Source organism: Leptonychotes weddellii, chromosome 4 (assembly GCF_054177405.1).
Source record: "Leptonychotes weddellii isolate Sample4059 chromosome 4, ASM5417740v2, whole genome shotgun sequence".
Lineage (NCBI taxonomy): Eukaryota > Metazoa > Chordata > Mammalia > Carnivora > Phocidae > Leptonychotes > Leptonychotes weddellii.
This window is the reverse complement of record NC_138372.1, coordinates 14,591,544-14,614,533: the sequence shown is the minus strand read 5'-3', so window position 1 is coordinate 14,614,533 and position 22,990 is coordinate 14,591,544. Positions and strand designations below refer to the sequence as shown.

Genomic DNA, 22,990 nt, shown 5'->3' with positions numbered 1-22,990 from the left:
TCCCTTGTCTTGAGAGACCTCCCTAGTCCTGTGCCAGCATGAGCAGTCCTGTGTGGGATGGGTACCTGGACATGGGGAAGCTCAGACTGAGGGGGTTCTGGAAGGGGAGTGTGTTAGGGAGCTGTTGCCAGACTGACTGGTAGCAGCCACTGTCTGAGCTTGAATAGCTCGATCATGGGCCACAACCTCCACTGGGCAGCCAGGGCCACACCGAGACCACTGTCCCCATGTCCCCACCACTAAGGGGAGCCAGCTTCCCCAGGGCTGCGACCCCAGCACTTCCTGGCCCCCGGGCTACCTCTGCCCTCCATCCCACTGGCACTGGCCTTGCTCAGTCAAGGGTGTGTGCTTTACATTCAGGCTGTCACCCACCTGCTAGGGGAAATGGCTTCATCTCTCTGAGCTTCAGTGTCTCCATCTATAAAAAGGGGGATAAATAAGGCCAATCTCCCAGCAGTGTAATGAGGGTGTAAAAATGCTTGACACAGTTCCAGGCACATGACCCAGGTCTCGACAAAGAGTCCTCAGGACAACCTTGTGGAATTTGCCTGGACCATTTCTGTGGGACTCTCTGTACTCCCCCGGCTCCGGTCTCTCACCAGGTCAGCACGCCTTGCAACCTGCAGGGACCTAAGTTCAGGCTCTTTCCTTGCTCACAAACCTCCAGTGCCTCCCTGCTGCCAACCTCCATTCATTCATTGACTCATTCCATTATTTATCCATTCAACAAATACCGAATGAGACCCTAACTCGGGGACCCAGAGTTTACCATGAATGAATGAATACCAAAGACTTGATTGAGTAAAGACCTACTAGCTGCCCAGGTTCTATGAATTTTTTTGGAAGCAGAGGCTGGGAGGGGTGTGTCACTGACTCAAGGTCACACAACAGGTAAGTGCCTGGGAATACCCTCCTCACACTGATGCCACTGCTTGAAATGCCAAGCCACCATATCCATTTTTCTGGGTCAAGCCCTGCTTAGTGTAGGCCCCACTTTAAAGATGCTAGCAGCCCTGGGAGGCGGAGAGGCATCTGGTGCGTGCTGCGGGGCTGTGGACCGCTCCTCTGGGCCGCTTCTCCTACCAGAGAGGCTGGGCTGAGGGGAGTCAGCAGGCGGGGCTCAGAGGCTGCGGGGCCTCCTTCCTGGGCCAGGTTCCTGCAGGCCCTTCCCCTTTCAGGGTGTGGCAGTCCCGGCCCCGCCTGACTCAAGCCCTCCACTGTGGGCCGCTGAGGATCATTTGGCGGCCTGAATGATTCACCCTCTCAGGACCAGCCTCAGTGGATGGGACCGGGGTGGGGGTGCAGCCACGTCAGGGTGGCCCCAGGCGGCAAGGGGAAGCCAGGCCTGCTCACCCGGCCCTGGGCTCCCTGGGTTCCAGGAGCCACTGGGCACTTCCTCTCCGTGACCCCCGAGGTAGACTCCCCGGCAGGCTTTCTAAGGTGACAGGAGCTGACTTCACCCTCACCAGACCTGCTTCCTTTCCTCAGGGAGGGGTGTGGGTGTGGGCAAAGAGGCTGAACTTGGAGTCAGGCCTCACACAGACGCTGGCTCTGCCCCTGACCAGCTGTGTGACCTCTGCCTGCCTCTGGGTCCTCATCTGTTGCGTGAGAATACCAGTGTGGTGAGGAGTCTGTGCCCTCAGGCCTGGAAACAGGGGCTTGGCCCAGGGCCTGGCACACAGTAGGCCCAGTGGGTGTCTACTGTTGTTATTGTCATTAAGAACAGCAATAGCCCAAGTGTTCTCTTAGTCCTAAGGCTGTGTCTCCCTGAAGGCTCAGGGAGAGGTCTATAGAGGTTGAGCACCCTGCTTAGTACGGAGGTCAGAGGACTCAGCCCTCCACAGCAAGCCTCACGGTCCCCTGCCTCAGTCTACCCATCTTCAGAATGGGCTGTGGATGTCCTCTTGGCTGGAGTATGTGTGTGTGTGTGGGGGGGAGGGGTTAACATAGAACTTGGGGAGAGACCCTGTCCACATCCCTGATCTTTGGGGAAGGAGAGCCTCTTTGGCCACCCTGCTCCAGAAACTTCTCCTCTCCCTCCTCCTGGGGAACCCAGGACCCCTCCTCCATGAAATCTGTCCCCCAACTCTGAGAGCAACTCTTCCTCCCAAAGTTCACCCATCTCCCAGCTTGGGGCTCTCCCTGACCACAGACCCTTTCTGTCTTCCAGGAGGAGTGATGGGCAGAACCAGCGCTTCCCTCAGGCATTAGACCTGCCACGCACGGACTTGGCTCCCCTCCAGCCTGCTTCACTCTACCCCAAGGTGAGTGCCTCCTCCCACTACCCCTGCTCTGGGGACCGCTGGGGCTGAGAGATCATTAAAAAGGACCGCTGGACAGGGGTAAAATGTTCAAGCAGATGCTGCTTAGGGTTTGGCTCCCCGAGGGGACACCACTTGTCACCCCTGGGTGGGTTGGACCGGGGTCTGTAGCACTGCTGGGGAGGGGGCAAAACGGCTGGGAATAAACCGGCCAACCACCTTCATTATCAACACCACCATTGGCCTTCTCATCTGTAGACCGGGCATAATGATAGCGCCCGGCACAGAGCGATCGTGAGAATTAAATGAAAAAGTACCAGTAACACATTCCATGCACAATGTCCGGCACACGGCAAGAGCTCTGGAAATGAGATCATCAGAATCAAACGTTTGCCCGGCACTTGATTTGTGTCAGATTTTTGTGCTGGGCGCTGCGGGGCCAGAAATCAATCTGACACAGACCCTGCCCTCAAGGAGCCAGAGTCCAGGTGAGAGATGAGTAACTAAACAACTTAGCAGAATACCAGTAGCAACCACTAGCATTTACTGAGATTTACTATGTGCCATGTGGGTACTTAATGCTTTACAGCATTAATCTATTTCATTCCATCCTCAGACTATAAGTACTATGTGATAGCTACTGCTATTAGTCCCATTTTGCAGATGAGAAAATCAAGGCTCAGAGAAGTTAAGTTCCTTGCTTAAAGACACACAGGTTAGGATATGATGGGGCCGGGACCGGAACTCAGGCTATATGACCAGAGTGCCTGGCCCTGTGGCCTCCCTGATACAGAAGGCCATAAGCCCTCACTTCTGCAGTACACTTTTTGGTTTCTAAAGCATGTCCACAGATATCATGCCTCTTGGGCATTTCATCAGACCTTGGGGTAGGCATTCTCCAGATGAGGAACCGGATGCTCAGAGAGATTTTCCCAAGGTCACACAGCCAGGAAATAGCAGACTCAGGGCTGGCCAAGGGACCTTAATCCTTGTGGGGGACCACCAAGGGACCTCTCCTCAGACAGGAAGGCATATGGCCAGGGACCTTAATCCTTGTGGGGGACCACCACCTCCAAGGGGGTCCCAACTGAGTGTCCTAGGGTAGCATCAGGGGATTCCTGAGACCCTTGCCTGCTCCCTGTGCCTGGGCAAAAGCCCAAGACAGGGCCATGTGGATCCTGGGGCTTGGCAGGAAGGGAGCAACTCGAGGGCACCTGAGTTCATGAAGCCCCCAGTCCCTCTCCCCCTAAGCATACAGGAGGAGGTCTTGGTTCTCACCAAGGGCTGTGTGCTCCTGGACCATAGCTTCCCCTCCCTGGGCCTCAGTCTTCCTATCAGGAAAATGAGGGTAGGAACAACCCATCACCCTGAGTCCTGCCTGCTCCGACAGCCTAGGGCTGCCTTTCACAGATTAGCTCCGAGCCACCTCCCCTCGGGCTTCCTGGCCTCCACCCAGTCAGACAGAAGCCTCCATTTCTGCCAACGTAGCTCAGACGGCGGGCTCCAAATCGCTTCCTCCTGGCAGCCCACCCCTACTCCAGAAGCAAGACCCAGTCTGTGGATCATCCTCCTTTGACAAGGAGGGAAACCAGAGTACAGAGAGTGAGTGATCCCCCTGGATGCCCAGCAAACCCGTGGTGGGGCTGAGGGGACTCAGGCCTATGACACATTCTCCATGCCCCTTCTCCAGCACCCTTAAGTCTGTGCACATTTATCATGTGGATGCAGCCAATCTGAGGGGCAAGTCACCTCCCTGTGCCAGTGGGCAAGTCCCTGCTCCTCTCTGGGCCTCAGTTTCCTCATCTGTAAAACAGAGGTGACAGTTCCTTCTCTACCCACTTTGCCCACTTACACCTGGGTGATGACTATGAAACTAATTTTGGAAAGCAGGAATCAGGAAGCTGAACTGTATCAGCAGTGTTACGTTCCCAGGGCAGGACGGAACTCCCAGAAGGGACATTCCCCTCTCACTGGAAAACCACATTTGTACAGACACTGAGCTCTTCAGGGCCCTTCCACCCTGACACCCCCGCCCCCGCCATAGGGATTTCTCCACTCGGGAATTCAGACATCTGCACGCGTGTACCTCACAGTCTCCCCACACCTCTGTCCCTGGACACGTTCACACGTCTGCAAATGTATTCAGAGACTTGCACATGTACACAAGCATGTGTATACAGACACACATGTACAAACACAAATACCCGGGATGTCCACGCACACACAGCCACGCCTGGTCCCAGGGTCACACACATACAGCTGCATGCACATGTGTGTACACCCTCCACTCTGCCTGTCACACAGACGTCTCCAGTGATGCGAGCAGGTCTCCCCTCCTCCCAGTGTGGGAATGGATATTTTCTCTGGCTGCATTTCGATGGGTGCCCAGAAGCGCTCAGGCCTGGAAGTGCCTGCATAAATCAATATTTGCTGCTGTTAATTATTAAAAACAAAACTACACCGTGTCTGGAACACACATCTCCAGAGTTCCTGCCGGCTCCCCGGGCTCCAGCCTGACCCAGAGCCAGGTCTGGAGGAAAGAAAGGTCCGGTGCCTTCCTTCCAGGAGCCCTTAGCCCTGGAGACGCAGGGTGGCGGCAGGCGCTGACAGCTTCTCCAAGAAGCTGACGAGAGGTTGTGCGCTGAGCTGGTGGGCAGCCCTGCCCCTGCACGGCCCAAAGCAGCTGTTGTCGACTTGGCCACAGCTCAGGAAGCACTTGCTGCTTTCCAGTACCTGTCTGGGGAAGGGGTGCTGAGGGCCTGGCCCTGCCCCTACTTTACAGTGGCAGACACGATGCAGGGCCAGCTGGAAGGGCCTGCAGAGGTGGGAAAACTGAGGGCCTTATGTTCTTCAGATGGGGAAACTGAAGCCTATGCAGGCGGCAGGGCCTCACTCAAGTCCGCTCAGCAAGTTGTAGCGAGGCCAGTGCTAGAACCCTGAAGTCTTGGCAGTCCCTGTTCCCTCCCTCCCCCAGGATCAGGGCAGTTAGGGTCCTGTGTGGGCATAGCACCTGGGGAAGGGAGGGCACAGGCCAGTCACTGGCAGGCATTAGGAGGTGGGGGGAGATGAGGAGGGAGGGGAGAGCGGCTCCAGGCCTTTCCCTGGATTCCCAGTTTCTGTCTTTTCCTAGCTGTGTGAACCTGAGCATGATATTTCACCTCTTGAATCCAGTTCTCTATTCCGTAAAATGGGGATGACACTCGTACCTCCTCGATTGTGGGGAGAGGTCATCCTTGCTAAGAGGGCAACATTAAGTAGATGCTCAAGGGGCGCCTGGGTGGCTCAGTTGGTTGGGCGACTGCCTTCGGCTCAGGTCATGATGCTGGAGTCCCTGGATCGAGTCCCGCATCGAGTCCCGCATCGGGCTCCCTGCTCGGCGGGGAGTCTGCTTCTCCCTCTGACCCTCCCCACTCTCATGTGCTTGCTCTCTCTCATTCTCTCTCTCTCAAATAAATACATAAAATCTTTAAAAAAAAAAAAAAAAGTAGATGCTCAAGGAGAGCCCTCTGTCTACGAGGTAATCTTCTCCTCTTCCTGCCCAGCTTCACAGCCTGTCCCAAGAACCCCGGCCCTGAGGCGGGATAGCCAGAGTCTGGGAAGACAGAGAAGGCAGGGTAGGGGCCCGCTGAATACAGCCTGGGGGCTCCACGGGGAAAGCAGAGAGCGCGCGGGCGAGGGCGCAAGCGCAGTGTCCGGGGACCGCGGGCCGGGCCGCGCGGGGGGCGGGGCCTCCGGTGTCCCCACCCCGGAATTCCGAGGCCACGCCCCCGCGCCGCCCGTACCTGGCGCCCCGCCCCCTCCGGGCCCGGCAGCCGGGCGAGCCCGGCTCAGGCAGTGTGCCCCCGGGAGCCCGGAGCCGAGAGCGCGGAGCTCGGCGCTGCGGGGCCCGGGCCGGGGCGCGCGCGGGCGGGAGCCGGCCGGGCCAGCTGAAGCGCCGCCGGGGCGGGGGCCCGGCCGGGCCAGGCTCGGGATGGCGCAGCCGCGGCCCCTGGCGCCCCCCGGCCGTCCGCGGAGGGGCTCGCTGCCCGCTGGGGCCGGCTGGCAGGTGAGGACCAGGGCGAGGGCGGCCTGGCCGAGGGGGTCTGCGGGAGCCGGCTCAGCCCGACTTGCCCGAAGCCGGGCAGGCTCTGCCCTAGCCAGGGCGGTGTGCGAGGCTCCGTCATGGAGGGTGTGTTAGCTTCTGGGCTGACACCCGGGCACGGCGGCCACAGGGCGCAGCCCTGCCCTGGGGTCCCGGGCCTTGGGCTCTTTCTCGAACCGCCCCCGGATCGGAGTGCCCGTGGCGGCACCGTGGCTCCGGGCTACCGTGGCGCTGTGTGTGCGTGCGTGAATCCGTGTGTCTGTTAGCCTCGGGACCACTTCACCGTCCCCTGCGCCCTTTAGGAGGGGTCTCAATGTCACAGTGTAACTTTGCGTGGTGCTCTGGGCCACTTCGCTCACCGTCTGCCACGTGTCGGGGCGTCTGCTGTGCCCGCGAGGCTGTAACTGTGGGTGTCACTTGTTGCTGTGTGTGCTCTCTGGGTGACAGTCCCATGTGTCAGTGTTTATGTGGCCGTGACTCCCTGTGCATTGTTCCTGGCCATTGTTCCCTTGGGTCACCCTGAGTGGGGTGCTCGGGAGGCCAATAATGCGCCCACATCACTGCTGGGACTGTGCTGGGCTCAGATTGGGTGACCCAGGCACAGATGCCCATGTTGCTATTGTACAGGATGTTGAGTTAACAGTTGTGTTTGTCTACCTGGACTGCAGGTGTGTCAGTGGTTTCTGCTGTAGCTGCCTGGGGAATTGTCTCTTCCAAGCTCAGGGTGTTGGGTGTGGCCATAGGTGACCATGGGTCCGTGTCTCCCGTGGACTCTCGGAGTGCACTTACAGGGTGGGTTTTGCCTCTGGGGGCAGGCCTCTGAGTGTGCACATGGGGTGTTTGTGTCTGGTGGTCCTCACGCTGTGTGTGTGCCTGTGATGGGTAGTGTGCACTCCAGTGAGCGTGAGGGGGTGGTGTGTGCGCGTCAGACCTGTGCCCCTCACTCTTGCTGATGAACCACTTCCACAGTGGCTGAGCACTTTTTTTCCCTCAAAACTCACTCAATGTTGCGGGGTCGGGTCTGTCATGTGTGTTACCAGGATGCGTGACTCTGTTAGGGAAAGGTGAGCTTCTCTGTGGGTTCACAGTTTCTGTGAACGCAGCTGCCGACATCTGCGAGTGCATGTTACTGTGTCTCTCGGCGCACAGATGTGAGAGTGGTTTTGTGGTGTTTGTGTAGCTTCGTGTTCAATTACTGATGTGCACATCTGCACAGGGGTGGGTTGGTATCTATGTGTTTGGCTTTGTGGGATGGACCTGTGTGTGTGTGAGTTGTGTGATTTAGGACACTGACATGTGTATTTGTGTGTTAGCATATGGCTCTGAGGCTCAGGATTGGTGTGCACAGACCCCCTGGGTTTGTGGGGGGGGCGGTTTATGTGTGTTTGCTTTCTTTGGTACGGTGAGGGTATGTTTAAATATTGGTGCACAAGGCTGTGTGTGTTCAAGCAAGAAGGAGAGAAAGAGAGAGTATGTGTTTCCTGGTGTGCAAGCCCGTAGCATATGTGTGTGAGCTCAGGCAGGGCCCCCACTGGGCGGCAGGAGCCAAATGAGTGGAGGCCTTGGAAGTGCTGGGGGAGGGGCACTATCGTGGAGACCCCGGGGGCCGGGGGGGGGGGGGGGGGCTTCCCAGGCCCAGCCCCCAGCGGCACTGATGGGCTAGGAAGCCGCCTTCCAGGAAGGCTCGCAGGGAGTTGGCGCTGGAGAGGTGGGAGCTGCGGAGCCGAGCTGGCAGATGCCCCGAGTAACCCTGTGTGTGCCCTGGCTGCCCTTGGCAGAGGGTGGCCGCAGCGGGAGGGGCTGGGGGATGCGTGTGGACTCACACACAGCTGTTGAGCCAGTGGGACATCCCAGCGCTGTCTCCCCCGACAGCCCCCCCCCACCGACTCATACTGCTTGCAGGGGGGTGAGGGTGGGGCCCTCTTCCAGGAGAGGCGGGTGGAACCACAGACCCTCCTGAGGATCCCCACTGTCTCCTCTCTGGCGCTGGGACCTGGGGTACTTGGCCTGTCCTGGCACTGCCAAACTTGCAGTGACGTGGGGGAGATGTGTCTCTCCCTGAGGGTCACATCCGTCCGGGTCTGAGGCAGCAGCCTCCTTACACTGGGAAGGGGACTGAGTGGGGTGGACTGCCGGGGGAGGGCCCTGGGCTGACTTCACTAAGCAGTTGGTCAAGCCCTGCTGGTCATCTGCCCTGAGCTCCCTTCTACAGTGCCTTCTCCACTCCCCCTTGCTGCTCAGACAGGCCCACAGTGGTTGGTTAGAGTTGGGGGGACCAGGAGGGCTGGGGGTGGGTGGAGACTCCTCGGGGGCTTAGCAGGGTCAGCTGGGCTGATCCTGAGGACTGACCTGCCCTCCTCCATCTCTGTTGCAGAACACAGATCTGTTTGAGATGATTGAGAAGATGCAGGTGAGGTTGGCTCTGTTGCCCATTTTGGGGAGCCGCAGAGGGGGCTGGGCTGGAGTGGGGGCCCTTGCTATATCTCCAGCCCTATTCCTCTCTGAGGACAGGCCAGGAGCCCTCAGCAGACTGTTCTGGGAGGAAGTGGTGGCAGTGCATTGTCCTGAGCCCTCGGGCTGGGGGTCTGAGTAGAGGATGGGGACTAGGAGTGCTAATTCCCTGTCTGACCCATGGGCCCAGACCCCACTTGTGTCTCCCCTGCTCCCGTCCCTGTGTAGGTCCCCAGCAGGGCTGGGATCAGTGGCTCATCCTAACCCACCCCCACACATTCACACACATTTCCCATCCCCCAAGAGGCATCCCAGGCTCTGCAGGATCCCCGTGTCGAATGGGACGAGGGACAGATGCCAGGGCACAGGCAAGGGGATGTGCCCCACCCCCTCTACCTGACCCCTGCCCACCTTCCACTCCCAGCCCTGGTCTTCCAGACCTCTGTCTGATGCATGGGTACGTGTGGGAGGTGGGGCAACTTGAACAAACCTTAGGAGCTTCCCCCCACATGTCAGTTCGCCCTCCAAACCCTCTCTTCTGCACCTTCCTGTTTCTTTGCCTCTCTCTTTTTCCATCTCTACCTCTCCCCTCCTTCTCTCTCTCTCTCCCCCTCTGTCCCTTTCCTCTCTCTCTCAAAACACACATCTTTGTAGATGCAGTGGCCTCCACCCCACACTCACACACTAGTGCGTGCAGGCCACCCCTGCCCCCAGTCCCAGCGGCACACATTCCCACACAGAGCCCCCAGCTCTCCCTGCAGAGGCCTGGATAACCAAGTGCCCAGCACCCTGGAGTACCCCCACATGCCGGGCTTTCCCCTTCACCGGGCTCTGAGCCTCCAGTGGGCTGGCAGTGCTCGTAGCAAGCGTGGGAGGGGTGTAACAGGATGTGTTCCCTTCTCTCTGCAGGGAAGCAGGATGGATGAACAACGATGCGCCTTCCCACCACCCCTCAAAGTAGGTTGGAACCATGGCCCCACCCCACCTTTCTGTGGCTGTCTGCCCGTACTATCTGCTTCCTGAGCAGCCTCTCCAAAGGGCTTGGGACCTGGAAGGGATGGGGAGACTCCCTCCCCAGGCGTGATCAGCCATTGCAGGGAAACGCAAACCCAGGATCAGCCACTGCAGGGAAACGCAAACCCAGGACCCAGGTCACACACACTAGTGTGTGAGTGTGGGGTGGAGGCCACTGCATCCCAGCTTCTGCCTGGGAAGGCTGATGGGGAGGGGGGGAGAGGAGGAGATGGGAGGGGTGGCCTCGTTGCCCCCCCCACCCCCCTAACCCCCCAGCCACCTTCCCCCGAGGCTACTGTGAGGAGACAGACAGGAGGCGGGGGATGGAAGGAGATGGGAGGAGGCTCTTAGACTCAGAATTTTCTTGGGGTGGGAGTCCCACCTCCCCTCCAGATAGGCATATGGTTCTGTGGTTTATTTGGGACCTCAACAATCCAAGAAGACTGGCGGCTGGGCATGGGGTGGGGCGAGGTGGGCCCAGAGCTTCAAGGTGAGGGTTGAAGGGGGAGTCCGTGGGCATATGCCTGATACTTTGTCCAGAGCAGGGGTTCTCAAACCAGGAGCATCAGCATTACCTGGGAGCTCGTTAGAATGTAAATTCTTAAAAAAAAAAAAAAAAAAAAAAGTAAAATTTGGGGCCCCACCCAGACCCTGGGAAACTGGGGGTGGGGCACAGCTGTGTGTTTAAGGAGTCCTGGAGGCCATTCTGATGCACTGAGAACCACTGGGCCCGAGGTTTCTTCTGGGGAGGCAGTGAGCCTTTTTCCCAAGGCAGAAAGAGCCCTGGAGGAGGCTGCCAGCACTGCGGGAGCTAAGTTTGCCTCAGCCTCTGCCTCGAGGGGTCACCCCAAGGCAAGCCCTGGGGAGATGACACAGCCCCATCCACACTCCCAGCCCAGATGGCTGGCTGAACTTTGGAGCATTCTGGGGAGGCTGGAAGTAAGTAAAGGGTGAAGACCCCACCCCAGCTGGGTCTCTGCCCTGTTTGTGTTTTGTAGACGGAGGAGGACTACATTCCCTACCCGAGCGTCCATGAGGTAACTGGCTGCACCCACTGAGCCCATCCCCACCCTGAGACCCAGAGGTGCCCACAAAGGGAGTCTGGATTCTCAGGTCCTCCTCCCTGCCAGGAGCCTGATCGCAGGCCTTGCTGTGGGCACCGGAGCCTCAGCTTACTGGCCCAAGTCTTCAGAGCCCCTGTGAACCTTTAGACCTCTAATCCAAACCTTCCAGCCTCTTGGCCAAGGTCATGCTCCCAACTCTACCTTCCCCCAAGTCCTCATCCTTGGAGACTGTAACACGGGGTTCCATGCAGCCTGGGTCTGTGCTTGCAGTAGGAGGAGAGTGGCTGGAGCAAGTCTGCTGGGGGGCGGGGGGATGCAAGCCCTGAGGCCCATGTAGGCTCTGGCTCGTTCCCTGGCACTCCTGAGCCATGGCAGAAGTGGCCCAGTCTGAGTTGGGGGGGGTCCCGGGGCCCTGGTAGGGTGCAGAGTGGGTGGCTTTCAGCTGAGTCCTCTTTCAGGTCCTAGGGCGAGAAGGACCTTTCCCCCTCATCCTGCTGCCCCAGTTCGGGGGCTACTGGATTGAAGGCACCAACCACGAAATCACCAGCGTCCCGGAGACAGAGCCGCTGCAATCACCCACGACCAAGGTGAAGCTCGAGTGTAACCCCACAGCCCGCATCTACCGGAAGCATTTTCTTGGCAAGGTGGGTAGTCCAGCGGTGATGGGGGCCGGGCCTGGGAAGCAGCCAAACCCATGGGCTGGGGCTGGGTGATAGTCCCCGAGTCCCAGGTCTCGAAACATTTGTGGTGGATTCACGCATTCATTCAACGAACATTTATTGCAAAAGGCAGTATTATGCCATAGTGGTTAACAGCAGAGGCTCCACCATGGCGTGACCCTGGCTCTGTCACTTGCTACGTGAGACGCTGGACAAGTCACTTACCCTCCCTGTGCCTCTGTCTCCCCATCCATAAAAACTGAGATGGTGATGACACCCACCTCATGGGGTTGCTGCAAAGCTTTAACGAGAGCAATGCTTGTAAGGTGTTTAGGATGGTGTGTGGCATAAAGCGAGGGCTCAGTCAAGGTTGGCAAGCAATGAGCACCAGCTGTTTGCTCAGCCCCGTTCTAGGCACCAGGCATGCGGCAGCCAACAGAAGAGACCCAGGCCCTGCCCTTAGGTCAGGGTTGGGAGAACAGTGCAAACCCCTGCCCCATCTCCAGCCCCAGAGCAGAGGTCCCGCCCTGTGAAAACTTGTCAGTCAGCGGGTGAGACTGTGGGAGCTGGAGGGGAGGTCACATGCTGGGATCCAGTGTGTGTCGGGCCCCATGCCAGGTCCTGTTTCCGTGCCATTTTACAGCCCAGGTGGTGGGGAGAGGTGTGGGCTCTGGAGTCTCACGGCCTGGGTGTGCATCTGGGCTCTTCCATTTTTTGATGGTGTGACCTTGGGCAAGTTATTTAATCTTCCTGAGCCTGTTTCCTCAGCTGTAAAAACTCGGATCATAAAAGCACGTGTAAAGCATGAGAACCATGCTAGGCATACAGTGAGCACTTAATCAGTGGTAGCTGTTATTACGTCTTCATAATTACTCTACGAGATCAGGATCGTCCTAGTTTTTACAGAAGAGGAAACTGAGGCTCATAGAGGTCAAGTGTCTTGGTGAAGGTCACACAATTACCAAGCTAGGAATTGGACCTAGCTCCGGCTGATGTTCCATTAAGATGCGCTGGGAGGGCTCAAACTCCTAGCTCAAGGGACTTGAAGACCTCAGCGCCAAGCACCTGCCACTCCCTGTCTGCAGTCGGCGCCAAGCATTTGGGGGTTTCCATCGCTCTGTGCCGAGGCAGGGCTTGGGGGGACTCTCGGCTCCAGGTCGACTCAGACTGTCCCGGAGCTGCAGATTTGTGGGGCACATCCCCTGCCCCTTTCTCCACCTGCCCTCTGAGCACAGGTGTTCCCGTTTCAACCGGCGTTAACTTCCAGTATGACTCCTGGGGTGGCTGTTGCCGGGAGCCATCCCCACGCCCAGGGCCGGGGCCCCAGTGGAAGTCGGGGCCAGGCTGGGGTGGGATATCTTGGCACTGCCAGTCTGCCGTTGACTTCAGGACTTCCCCATCCAGAGGTGCCAGCCCCAGGCTCCTCTCTAGGGCATGATTCCTGCCGCAGCTCCCCCTTGGGCCCGCTGCAGTTTTTCTTCCCAGCCCTGTGGCTCCTCCAGGTGAGGAAGGAGGGTGGGAACCCGCCCGGTGAGGCGCCCAGTGTGTTCATGAGAGGTTTCACTTCCTGTTTCTCACAGACCCTGGCTTCAGGGGCCACAGAGCCACAAGCTGAGCCATCAGTCAGATGATTTTTATTGAGCACCTACTGTGTGCCCAGCTCTGAGAAGGCCAGGGTCTGGGAGATAGGTATGCAGGTACAAATGTGGTCCTGTCTTTGATGAGGACAAACATTCATTGAACACCTACTCTCTGCTAGGCTGTTTATCTCCTTCAGTCCCTGCCACCATCCCACAAGGTAGTTAGCCTCCCATTTTACCGAGTGGGAAACTGAGGCAGAGAGGTGAGGCTACCCAGCTGGCAAGCGGCAGAGCAGGGATTTGAATGCAGGTCTATCTGCTGCAGAGTTTGCCATTAGCCATGGCACCTGCTGCTTGGTGAAGGACCCCCATCTGGGAGTGAGTTGGCTTTCTGGTCTGGTTTCTGGAAGCCCCAAGCTCAGCTCTGCTCTCTCTCCGGGCCCCCGCCTCCCACCACAGGAGCATTTCAATTACTACTCACTGGACACTGCCCTGGGCCACCTTGTCTTCTCACTCAAGTATGATGTCATCGGGGACCAGGAGCACCTCCGGCTGCTGCTCAGGTGAGGGGGGCTGAGGGGACCCTGCAACAGTAGGGAGGGCTGAGGTCTTACAGTCTAAAAGCCCAGCTCATTGTGCCCACTCTTCTCATCAAGGCCCAGTGAGGGCAGGGATTTGCCTGGGTTGCTCAGTGAGTTTGCTGCAAGCCAGGCCTGGCCCCATTACCACCTCTGGTCCTCCCTCTCCCTGGGATGTGTCCCCTCTGGGCTTACTCTGTGCGGAGGGGCTTCCGTCTCTCTCTCCCACCGCCTAGCCCCTCAGCGTGGCCTTTCTCCTCCCAGGACCAAGTGCCGGACACACCATGATGTCATCCCCATCTCCTGCCTCACTGAGTTCCCCAATGTGGTCCAGATGGCAAAGGTGAGGCCTGTTTGGGCACCCCAGGTGGGCTCACAGCCGGGTGTGGCTTTGCCTGTGCACGCTGTCCTCTTGAGCCCCAGGTCCTAGCCCTGCCGCTGCAGCCCTGCCTCCGAGGTCCCACCTCTCCTGTGTCCCATGACACTGGCATGCGGCTGTGTGTTCTGGGCTCCTGTCCCCGGCCCGTGTGCTTTTCGGCCACTTTAGAGCACCTTCGGATAAGGGGACCCCAGTTCTCTTCACCCCCTCCTGAGCAGCAGTGAGCCCCCAGTCCTGCTGCAGACTCGGCGGCTCCCTCTCCTTTCCGCTGCTATAACCTCCCCAGATGGTGACCGGGGAGGCCCAGAGGCCCAGAGGCCCTCCCCTCAGCCCCTCCCTTCTCCCTGCAGCTGGTGTGTGAAGATGTGAATGTGGATCGCTTTTACCCTGTGCTCTACCCCAAGGTACGGCTGCATCTGGGCCCCGCGCCCTGGGCTGGGTGGCTAACTGGGGAACTGAGCATTTATGGGGCACCTGTTGTACGCAGGGTATTCCCCCCAAGTTCGCTCATTTAATCCACACAACAACTGTGCAAAGTCTACTTTTGCAGAAGAGGAAGCAGAGGGCCACAATGGCCCTGTGCCTTATCTGGCGACGCACAGCAGATGAAGGAGGCCTGCCTTTTAACTGTAGCGTCATCCACCTTGGAGGCAGGCCTTACTTCCCGGAACTCTCATGCCATCTGGGGACCCTCCCAAGGGCAGTCGGTGCTCCTGAGCCAGGGGACTCCGCTTGGCCTTGCCTTCTGACCCGAGGGGACGCGGGGAGAGGGAACAAGCAGGGGCCCCCATAAATGCCACCCCCCAGACAGCGGCTGTGCCCCTAGCTCTGGTGCCGGCTTTGACGCACTGTGGCCTCGTGGGGAAAGCAGCGGGGCTTGTCTTGAGTGAGTCAGGGGTGCTTCCTGGAAGAGGTGGCCCTGAAAGACATGTCAGCCCTCGTGGCTCTGACTGAGTCCTGGGACAAGGGGATGCTATGGTCCAGGAAAGGTCCCCCAAAGGAAGGGGCCTCCGAAATCAGATGTTACCTCTCAGGTACAAAAGAGGCAACTGAGGCCCAAGGTAAGGGGAACGCCTCAAGGCCCCACAGCAAGTTGGTGGGGCTTGACTCATTCGAGAAGAATGCTGTGGGTTTACAGAGGAGCCAAGGAACAAGTGGGTATTACAGAACGGACTCAGGTGAGGGCCTGTGGGCAAGACTCAAGGGCAGTGAGCTTCAGCTTTGGTCGTGAGTTCAAGTCCCAGCTCTGCCACTCGCGGGCAGTTGACCTGACGCAAGTCACAAGTTACTTAAGCTCTCTGAACCTTGGTTTCTTCATTTGTAAAATGGGGACAGCAGCAGCGTCTCCCTCACGGGCTTGTCGTGAAGATGAAATGAGAGGACACGGGTAGAGTACCCGGTAGGGAGCTTAGCATGGAGTCAGAGCAATAAACAGCAGCTTGTGAAAGCGGCCCATTTCACCCCTGGTCCTCTCCCCCCCAGGCTTCCCGCCTCATCGTCACCTTTGACGAGCATGTTATCAGCAATAACTTCAAGTTTGGAGTCATATATCAGAAGCTTGGACAGGTGCGCTCACCCCCTCCTCCCGCCTCCCCCGCCCGCCTGGCCGTGAATCTGGGGCCTCAGACCTTTGCCAGTGAGGGCTCCTGCCCAGGGACTGTGCTTTCCAGGAGCTTGGGGGGGCGGGTGCCCGGAGGTCCTCCTCCCAACCTGCTCTGGATGTGAGTGGGGGGTGGGGGGCGGAGGCTGCTCAGGGGCACCAGCTCGGTGACCTCTGCCCTCCTTGTGTCCCCAGACCTCTGAGGAAGAGCTCTTTAGCACCAATGAGGAAAGCCCCGCCTTCGTGGAGTTTCTCGAATTTCTGGGCCAGAAGGTCAAACTGCAGGACTTTAAAGGGTGAGCATTAGGTGGGAAGAGCATCACTTAATTGGACCCGTGCCCTTGGGCAGGGAGGGAGCCCCGTCCTGGCCCCATGGAGGCCTGGCTGGGGCTGGAGACTGAGCCGTGGCCTGGGGGGCGTGGGGCAGGTTCCGAGGAGGCCTGGACGTGACCCACGGGCAGACGGGGACCGAGTCTGTGTACTGCACCTTCCGCAACAAGGAGATCATGTTTCACGTGTCCACCAAGCTGCCCTACACAGAAGGGGACGCCCAGCAGGTAGCCTGGGCACCCACCCACCTGCTTCCCACCTGTCCTCCTGTCCCCCCATCTGCCTGTCCGTTCAGTGTTCACCACAGCAGGTTCAAGGGGCCCTGGGATATAGACATGGCAACGATCCATTCCCCCTACTTGTGGGCTCTCGTGGGGGCAGGGTGACACGCTGCTCTCATGTCGGGAAAGTCTGTTTCCACATCCATGCAATGGGAATGATAATGGCATTGCCCTCGTAGGTGAGCGTCCGTGCGGGAATGCATACTGAGTGGCTAGAACAGCATCTGGTACATAACGAGAGCTCAGTAAATGGGAGTTAGTGTTTTTACAGGGAGAGGCATTGTGGGGTCACATGGGGGCACTTAAACTTGGCAGAGGTAGGAGTCAAGAAAAGCTTTTAAGACAAAATGATTTCTAGGCCCCAAAGGAGCTGGGAGAAGGAGGGGGAATGTTCCAGGTGGAGAAAATGGCTTCCACCTTCTGCAGAGGCCCAGAGGCGAGAAAGAGCAGGGCATATTCTGGGAGCTGAACTCCAAAATTTGTCACCTATCCCAAGCTTCCTGAAGGGCTGTCCATTTGACCCTGTGCCCCCAGCCCAGGCGGATAAAAGGGTAGTGTGAGAAAAATGGAAATATTTGTGTTTAGTGTCCTTTAAGTTTCTTCTAAGAGGATCCTCTGTTCATCTCAGCAACATAAATGTATATGCTGAGTGGAACCTCTCTGTTCGTGAGGGGCTGTGTTTGGGGTATTGAGACAGAGGGAGGGCTGAGAGGTAGAGCCTGGGGCCCAGGAGCCCTGGGTTCAAATCCTCTAACTCACAGCAGGGCCTTGCAAGTCCCTTCTCTCTTGGCCTCCATTTCCTCATCGGCCACAGGATTCCAAGAAAACTAAAATAATTTGAAGACAAGTTTCTCCTGACATTTTTGGGGAGTGGAAGCGAATCCTTAGACATGCCCTCTGCCTACCCCAAACCCTCCCACCGTCTTGCGGGCACCCTCCCCTGCGCCCAGCGAGCCCCTCTCTGGCCAGGTGGTGAAGGCCTGTGGCCCTGTGCTCAGTTGCAGCGAAAGCGGCACATCGGGAACGACATTGTCGCTGTAGTCTTCCAGGACGAGAACACACCCTTTGTGCCTGACATGATTGCATCCAACTTCCTGCATGCCTATGTGGTGGTACAGGCCGAGGGCGGGGGGCCTGATGGCCCGCTCTACAAGGTGGGTGATCACGGAGCCTCCCAGGGGGGATCAGCCGCAACCCCAGGCCCTGCCCCGCCCTGAGTCACTATGAGACGTCTCTGAGCCTTGGTTTTCCCACCTGTAGATAAGGGGACTGTCCAGAGGACTCTGAGTCCCCCTCTCGCTCTGTGGATGGAGGATTCCCATCCTGCCCTCTCTGCCCCCCTCCCCAGATTATCCCCCTCAATGGAGCTGGTTACCCTCCTCCATCCTTTAGCCTCCTTGCCCTTCACTATCCTCCATGACCCCTGAGATCCTCCACCTCTTCTCACCACTCAAATTCAGGGCCAAGGATGGAGGAGCTGAAATCCTGGGGTTCACTCACCCAATCAGCAGTTATGGAACCTTCCCCAGCAAGGAGTAGGCCTGGGATGAATTAGGGGTCTCTGGCTGGGGTGGGGACTCCACAGGAAATGCTGCTCTCCCTTCCAGGTCTCTGTCACTGCTAGAGATGACGTGCCCTTCTTCGGGCCCCCCCTTCCGGACCCCGCTGTGTTCAGGAAGGTGAGGGGCAGCCCCCAGCCCCAGTCATGGACAGAGCAGGACGAAATGGGTGGGGGTTGAGGGAGGCACACATTCTGCTGTAAGAAGTCCTAAAGCCCCACTGTGTGCCAGGGCAGCTGGGCTCCCCTAACCATGTAACTGGGGCCTGGCTTTTAGTCCAAATTGATAAAAACTGTGATCTTTACTTACAAAGTCGTGGAACAAACTGCACCATTGTTTTAGCTTTCTCATAGCAGACTCTGTGGCCTTTCCTAACTGCTATTATCTTTTTGACAATTACAGTCTTCTTTCTTCTAAAATGTTTGGGAAGGGGCACACGTTTCTCTCACCTGTCAGAAGCCACACTTTGAGCCTTGGCTTCAGACCCCTCACTTCTCCCCCAGACCGAGGCAGTAGGAGACCCCAGCCAGCCCCTTACATCTGTGAGGTTTGCTCTCCTGAGGGGTGGGCAACCATGAAGGGCACAGGGGGCCCTCACAGGTACCTAGGCTGGGAGCTGAGGCCAAGGAGGCACCCTTCTGGGAGTGAAGAGGACGACCCCAGGGCCCCAGCAGGTCACGGCTCAGGGACTCCAGCCCGAGTCACTGGGGCTCAGCCCCTTGCCTCTGTGTTCATCTGAGCCCCTTTCTCCTCTCCACACTGGGGGCTCCCAGGGGCCTGAGTTCCAGGAATTTTTGCTGACAAAGCTGATCAATGCTGAATATGCCTGCTACAAGGCAGAGAAGTTTGCCAAACTGGAGGTGAGGATGGGCTGTTGGGCTGAACCCCTCCCCCCAACCTAGGATTTCAGCCCTGCCCTTGGGGAGGGAAATGCCATGTTCAGACTTTGGCCTGAGAGAGAACTGTCTGGGGTGGGGGCGGATTTACGCGTGAGCAGGGCTAGGTTCAGGGGAGAGGAAGTAGGGCATTTCTAGGAATATGTGAGGAATGTCCCAGGGGGCGCCCGCAGGTGGGCAGGCTGGCACAGAGGACACCGTGGGGGAGGGGGATACCTGGTGATCGGGACAGGAGGAGCCCTGGGGGCTGCTGGAGCTGCGGAGGGGCCCAGGGGAAGCCAGCGTAGGCTCCCGGGGCCCAGGCCCACTCCCTACTCACTCAGAGAAGGTGGGATTCTAATTGTGGAACGAAGGGCCGATCACCGGGCTCTCTCCTGATGGCCTCCCCCTGGCCCACAGGAGCGGACACGGGCCGCCCTCCTGGAGACGCTCTATGAGGAACTGCACATCCACAGTCAGTCCATGATGGGCCTGGGCGGTGACGAGGACAAGATGGAGAATGGCGGCGGTGGCGGTGGCTTCTTCGAGTCTTTTAAGGTGAAGAGCCAGGGTCTACCTGGGGCGGAGGGGCCGGTGCCTGTCTGGGGTGGAGTCGGGGGCGGGGTTATAGGCAAGGCGTGGGGGTGTGGCCGGAGGCGGGCTCTCATGGGGGGGGGGAAGTCGAGTGGGGGCGGAGCTAGGGGAGGAGTCAGGGGCGGGGTTAATAAACAGGCGTGAGATGAGCTAGGAGCTGGGTGGCAAGTGCCTGAGGTAGAGGCTGGATGATGGCGAGCCTCAGGCTGGACCTAGGCTTTAGGGTGGGGCTCTGACTTGGGAGGAGTTAATGGTTGGAGGCGGGGCCTAGGCTTGAGGGTGGAGTCTACAGGGAGTTCTGCAAAGGTTGGAGCTTTCTAGGTGGTAACCAGGTTCCTCTGGTGGTGGCTACCAGGTAAGCAGGCAGAAAAGAGAGGAGGTCTCTGTCCTCAGAGGGAAAGAAACAGAAGTCTGAGGTGCGGTATGTGAATTGAGTGGCCATGGGAGAGGGACCAGGCCTGTGTGACCCTGTGACCTGGCTGTCTCTGGTTTAGTGACGCCCTGGGTTCAAATCCCAGTTCTGCCACTTACCAGCTTTAGCATGCTCGGAGCCTCAGTTTCTTTCTTTCTTTCCTTTTTTTAAGTTTTATTTATTTAAATAATCTCTACACTCAACTTGGGGCTCAAACTCATGGCCCGTGATCAAAAGTCGCATGCTCTTCCCACTGAGCCAGCCAAGCACCCCTGAGCCTTGGTTTCTTTATCTACTGGGTAGGGCAATGGCAGTTTACCTCCTACAACTGTTGAGAATTATTTGTAAAGGACTTAGATTAGTGCAATACAAGTTCAAAAGCAAAATGCAAAACCCTGCCCATCTACCTCAGCAGTTGCTGTCCAAAGTAAGAGGCAGAGGAGGGGGAGTTCCTCTTTGCCCCATAGGTCCTGGACTCTCCGAAGCTACAGGTCCCCAGGCCGTGGCTTCCTTGCCACCTTCTCCTCCTCCCACAGGAGGGGAACTGCCCATCCTCCAGGGGCCCTGCCAGGTTGGCTGGGCCTCACCTTCACCCCAGGGCAGGCAGCAATGCTGGAGATGTGGGTTTGTAGTGGGTTTCCATAAGGGGATTGGCCCAGCTGCCTGGGCCTGCCCTGGACTTAGGCGAACAGATGGTCTTTGAGAAAGGGGCCTGAGGACAGCCCTGCCTCTGCCCACTGGAGACAGGGAATGGGGGGGATGAACATGGGTCTGGGGTGCCTTGAGGGGAGTGGGGGTCCAGTGGCCCCACATCTCTGGTAGGTGCTGGACAGTAGACCTGGATTAAGTCAAAGAATTTCTCAGAGGCAGCAGAGCCCACAGTTAAGGGCATGTAATTTGGTGTATGGGTTCCAGGCTTGTCTCGAATGTGTAAAATGGGCATGATAATAGTACCCACCTCGTAGGGTGGATTGAATGAGTGAACATGAAGTACCTGGCCCCATAGGAAATGTTCAGTACAGATTGGCCTAGAAAAGCAAGGAAGAAAAGGCTAGAGGGAGGAAAGAGAAGAAAGTAGGAGAGAAAGCCCTAAGATCAAGAAACTGAGGTTTCTGGAGGGCTCTCTGTGCGTGCTCTAGGTCATGCCCCAGCATCTTCTGCAATCCTTACAACAGCCACTTGAGAGTCCTAGGAGGCTCAGAGAGGTGCGGTAGCTTGTCCAGCATCACCCAGCAAGTTGGTGGCAGAGCCAAGGCCCAAACTACCCTTAGGCACCATGTGGACTTGCCCCTCCTGTGGCCTCACAGGCAGGGACTTCCTGGGGTTACCAAGAGTGGCATTGGTGGGGAGGGACCAGATGCCTGGGCTCCTGGGTTTCCCGGGAGGGAGGAGGGACCTCATAAAGTCTGTGCCTCCTCCACTCCCACCCCACCTTCACAGCGGGTCATCCGGAGCCGCAGCCAGTCCATGGACGCCATGGGACTAAGCAACAAGAAGCCCAATACCGTGTCGACCAGCCACAGCGGCAGCTTTGCCCCCAACAACCCCGACCTGGCCAAGGCAGCTGGAATAGTGAGTGCCCCCCCAAGCAGGCCTCAGCTCTCCCCCACCTCCGAGGCCTGCCCCCCCATTGCTCTGCTGTCTGAGTGCCCATCCTGGGTTCTAGACTCAGTCTAGCCACTGTTCTCCCTGGGGGTCCAATGTCCAGGCCACAACAGTGGGTGGGGTGCTGAGAGCCTGCAGCCCCCTTCCAGCTCCTCAGCCTGTCCCTCCTCCTGGTCCCTTATTCAGGTGACTTTCTGCGGGTCAGCTCTGGGGCTGCCTCTATATGACATTCCTTATTGAGCACATACTGTCTATCACGTGCTGGGAATTGGGCTGCTTTGTGGGCACCTACTGTCAAGCCTTGAGTTGCTGGAGCATCTACTGTGTGTCAGGCTGCGGGCACGCACTGTGTGTCAGGACCTGGTTTCTGTGTGAACGCCTGCTGTGTGCCTGGCCCTGAGATGCTGGTGGGCGCCTACTGTGTGTCAGGACTCGGGCTGCTATGTGAGCACCTGCTGGGTCAGGACCCAGTTGCTGTGTGGACGTGTCCTGTGTGAGCATCTACCGTGGGCCTGACCCCGAGTTTCTGTGAGCACCCACTGTGTCAGGTCCTGGGCTGCTGTGTGGGCATCAGCTCTGTAAGTATCCACTGTATGCCCGGCCCTGGGCTCTTGTGCGAGAACCTCCCATGTGTCAGGAGATGGATTCCTGACTGAGCGCACGTATGTGCTAAGCCCTGGACCCTGGTGAATCCTCACTGTGTGTCAGGAAGCGAGCTGTGGTGTGAGCGTGTTCTCTGTGAGCCCCTTCTTCTGTGGGCCTGGCCCTAGGCTGCCGTGTGAGCACCTACTGTGTGTCGGGGCCTCTGTGGTTGTGGCTGCCTATTGTGTGTCAGGAACGGGGCTTCTGTGTGAGCATCTCCTGAGTGCGCACCTACTGTGTGATTACTTCCTGTCTGCCCGCCTCTGGGATTCTGCCGCTGAGACTGGGGGCGGGGGGGGCGTGTGCTGGGCACACAGGGTGGATGAGGCCTTCAGCTGGGGGCCCATCTGCTTTCCGCCACCCAGTGTCCACCCCTGGCGCTGCACCTGCCACTCTGCTTCTCCCCACCCCGCCATCTGTCTTCCATCCATCTGTCCCGCCATCCTTCTGTCCTTCATTGACTCCATGCTGCATGCCAAGCCCTGTGCTCAGTGCTGTGAGGCTGTGTCACAGGGTAGGAGGTCCCCTCCCCGACCCCCCACAACCACCCCTGCCCCATGGTCTGGCCTGGTCTGGGGAACAAGGCGGGGCCTCTGCTGGCCTGCAGTCACCAAGCCCACTGTCACTGGAGAAGCAGGCCCACCCCCTCCCTTCCCACCGAGTGGCTCAGCCTCCTGTGGGTGCTGTCGAGGGGCCCCGGGGCCGGGCCAGGCCAGCAGCGTCCGCCGTGGCAGTAACCAGACCCATTTCTGTTTTTGTTTTTGTACACCTCTCTCTTCTGCTGTTATTCCTTTTCCTTCTGCGTCTGCATTTTCCCTGCTCTACCTTCCCTCTCTCCCCCCGCTGCCCGCCCCCACCGATACCTGTCTCTTCCCTCCTCCTACCCGGGCCCGCACTCTTCTCTCCCTGCTTTCTCCTTCCCGCCTCCCTGTTCTTCCTGGCTCTGTCTGTCCTGCCTGTGTTTCTCTCCATGACCTTGCGTGTGCTCCCCCACCTGTGTCTGTCCCTGTCACCCTCTGTTGGCC

General features: G+C 58.3%; 1 protein-coding gene across 18 annotated transcripts in view; it reads left to right on the top strand.

Moving 5' to 3' along the window:
- The window catches only part of RAP1GAP (RAP1 GTPase activating protein), a 65,129-nt gene that overhangs the window by 34,741 nt on the left and 7,398 nt on the right, over nucleotides 1-22,990 (top strand). For 12 of the 18 annotated variants that reach the window (XR_014144710.1, XR_014144709.1, XR_014144707.1 and 9 more), the window contains 16 exons: nucleotides 2,171-2,264; nucleotides 8,717-8,752; nucleotides 9,703-9,750; nucleotides 10,806-10,844; nucleotides 11,330-11,515; nucleotides 13,570-13,673; nucleotides 13,953-14,031; nucleotides 14,418-14,471; nucleotides 15,550-15,633; nucleotides 15,863-15,963; nucleotides 16,095-16,224; nucleotides 17,277-17,432; nucleotides 17,886-17,957; nucleotides 18,611-18,697; nucleotides 19,133-19,270; nucleotides 21,159-21,290. Coding sequence is in view for 7 of the 18 variants with exons in the window: in XM_081817663.1 (XP_081673789.1) it covers nucleotides 2,171-2,264; nucleotides 8,717-8,752; nucleotides 9,703-9,750; nucleotides 10,806-10,844; nucleotides 11,330-11,515; nucleotides 13,570-13,673; nucleotides 13,953-14,031; nucleotides 14,418-14,471; nucleotides 15,550-15,633; nucleotides 15,863-15,963; nucleotides 16,095-16,224; nucleotides 17,277-17,432; nucleotides 17,886-17,957; nucleotides 18,611-18,697; nucleotides 19,133-19,270; nucleotides 21,159-21,290 (1,540 nt within the window). In the remaining 11 variants the exon portion in view is untranslated. Of the gene's footprint in view, nucleotides 1-2,170; nucleotides 2,265-6,247; nucleotides 6,307-8,716; nucleotides 8,753-9,702; nucleotides 9,751-10,805; nucleotides 10,845-11,329; nucleotides 11,516-13,569; nucleotides 13,674-13,952; nucleotides 14,032-14,417; nucleotides 14,472-15,549; nucleotides 15,634-15,862; nucleotides 15,964-16,094; nucleotides 16,225-17,276; nucleotides 17,433-17,885; nucleotides 17,958-18,610; nucleotides 18,698-19,132; nucleotides 19,271-21,158; nucleotides 21,291-22,990 lie in introns of those variants that run through there. The other 6 variants (XR_014144702.1, XM_081817664.1, XM_081817661.1 and 3 more) reach the window with 4 other exon arrangements.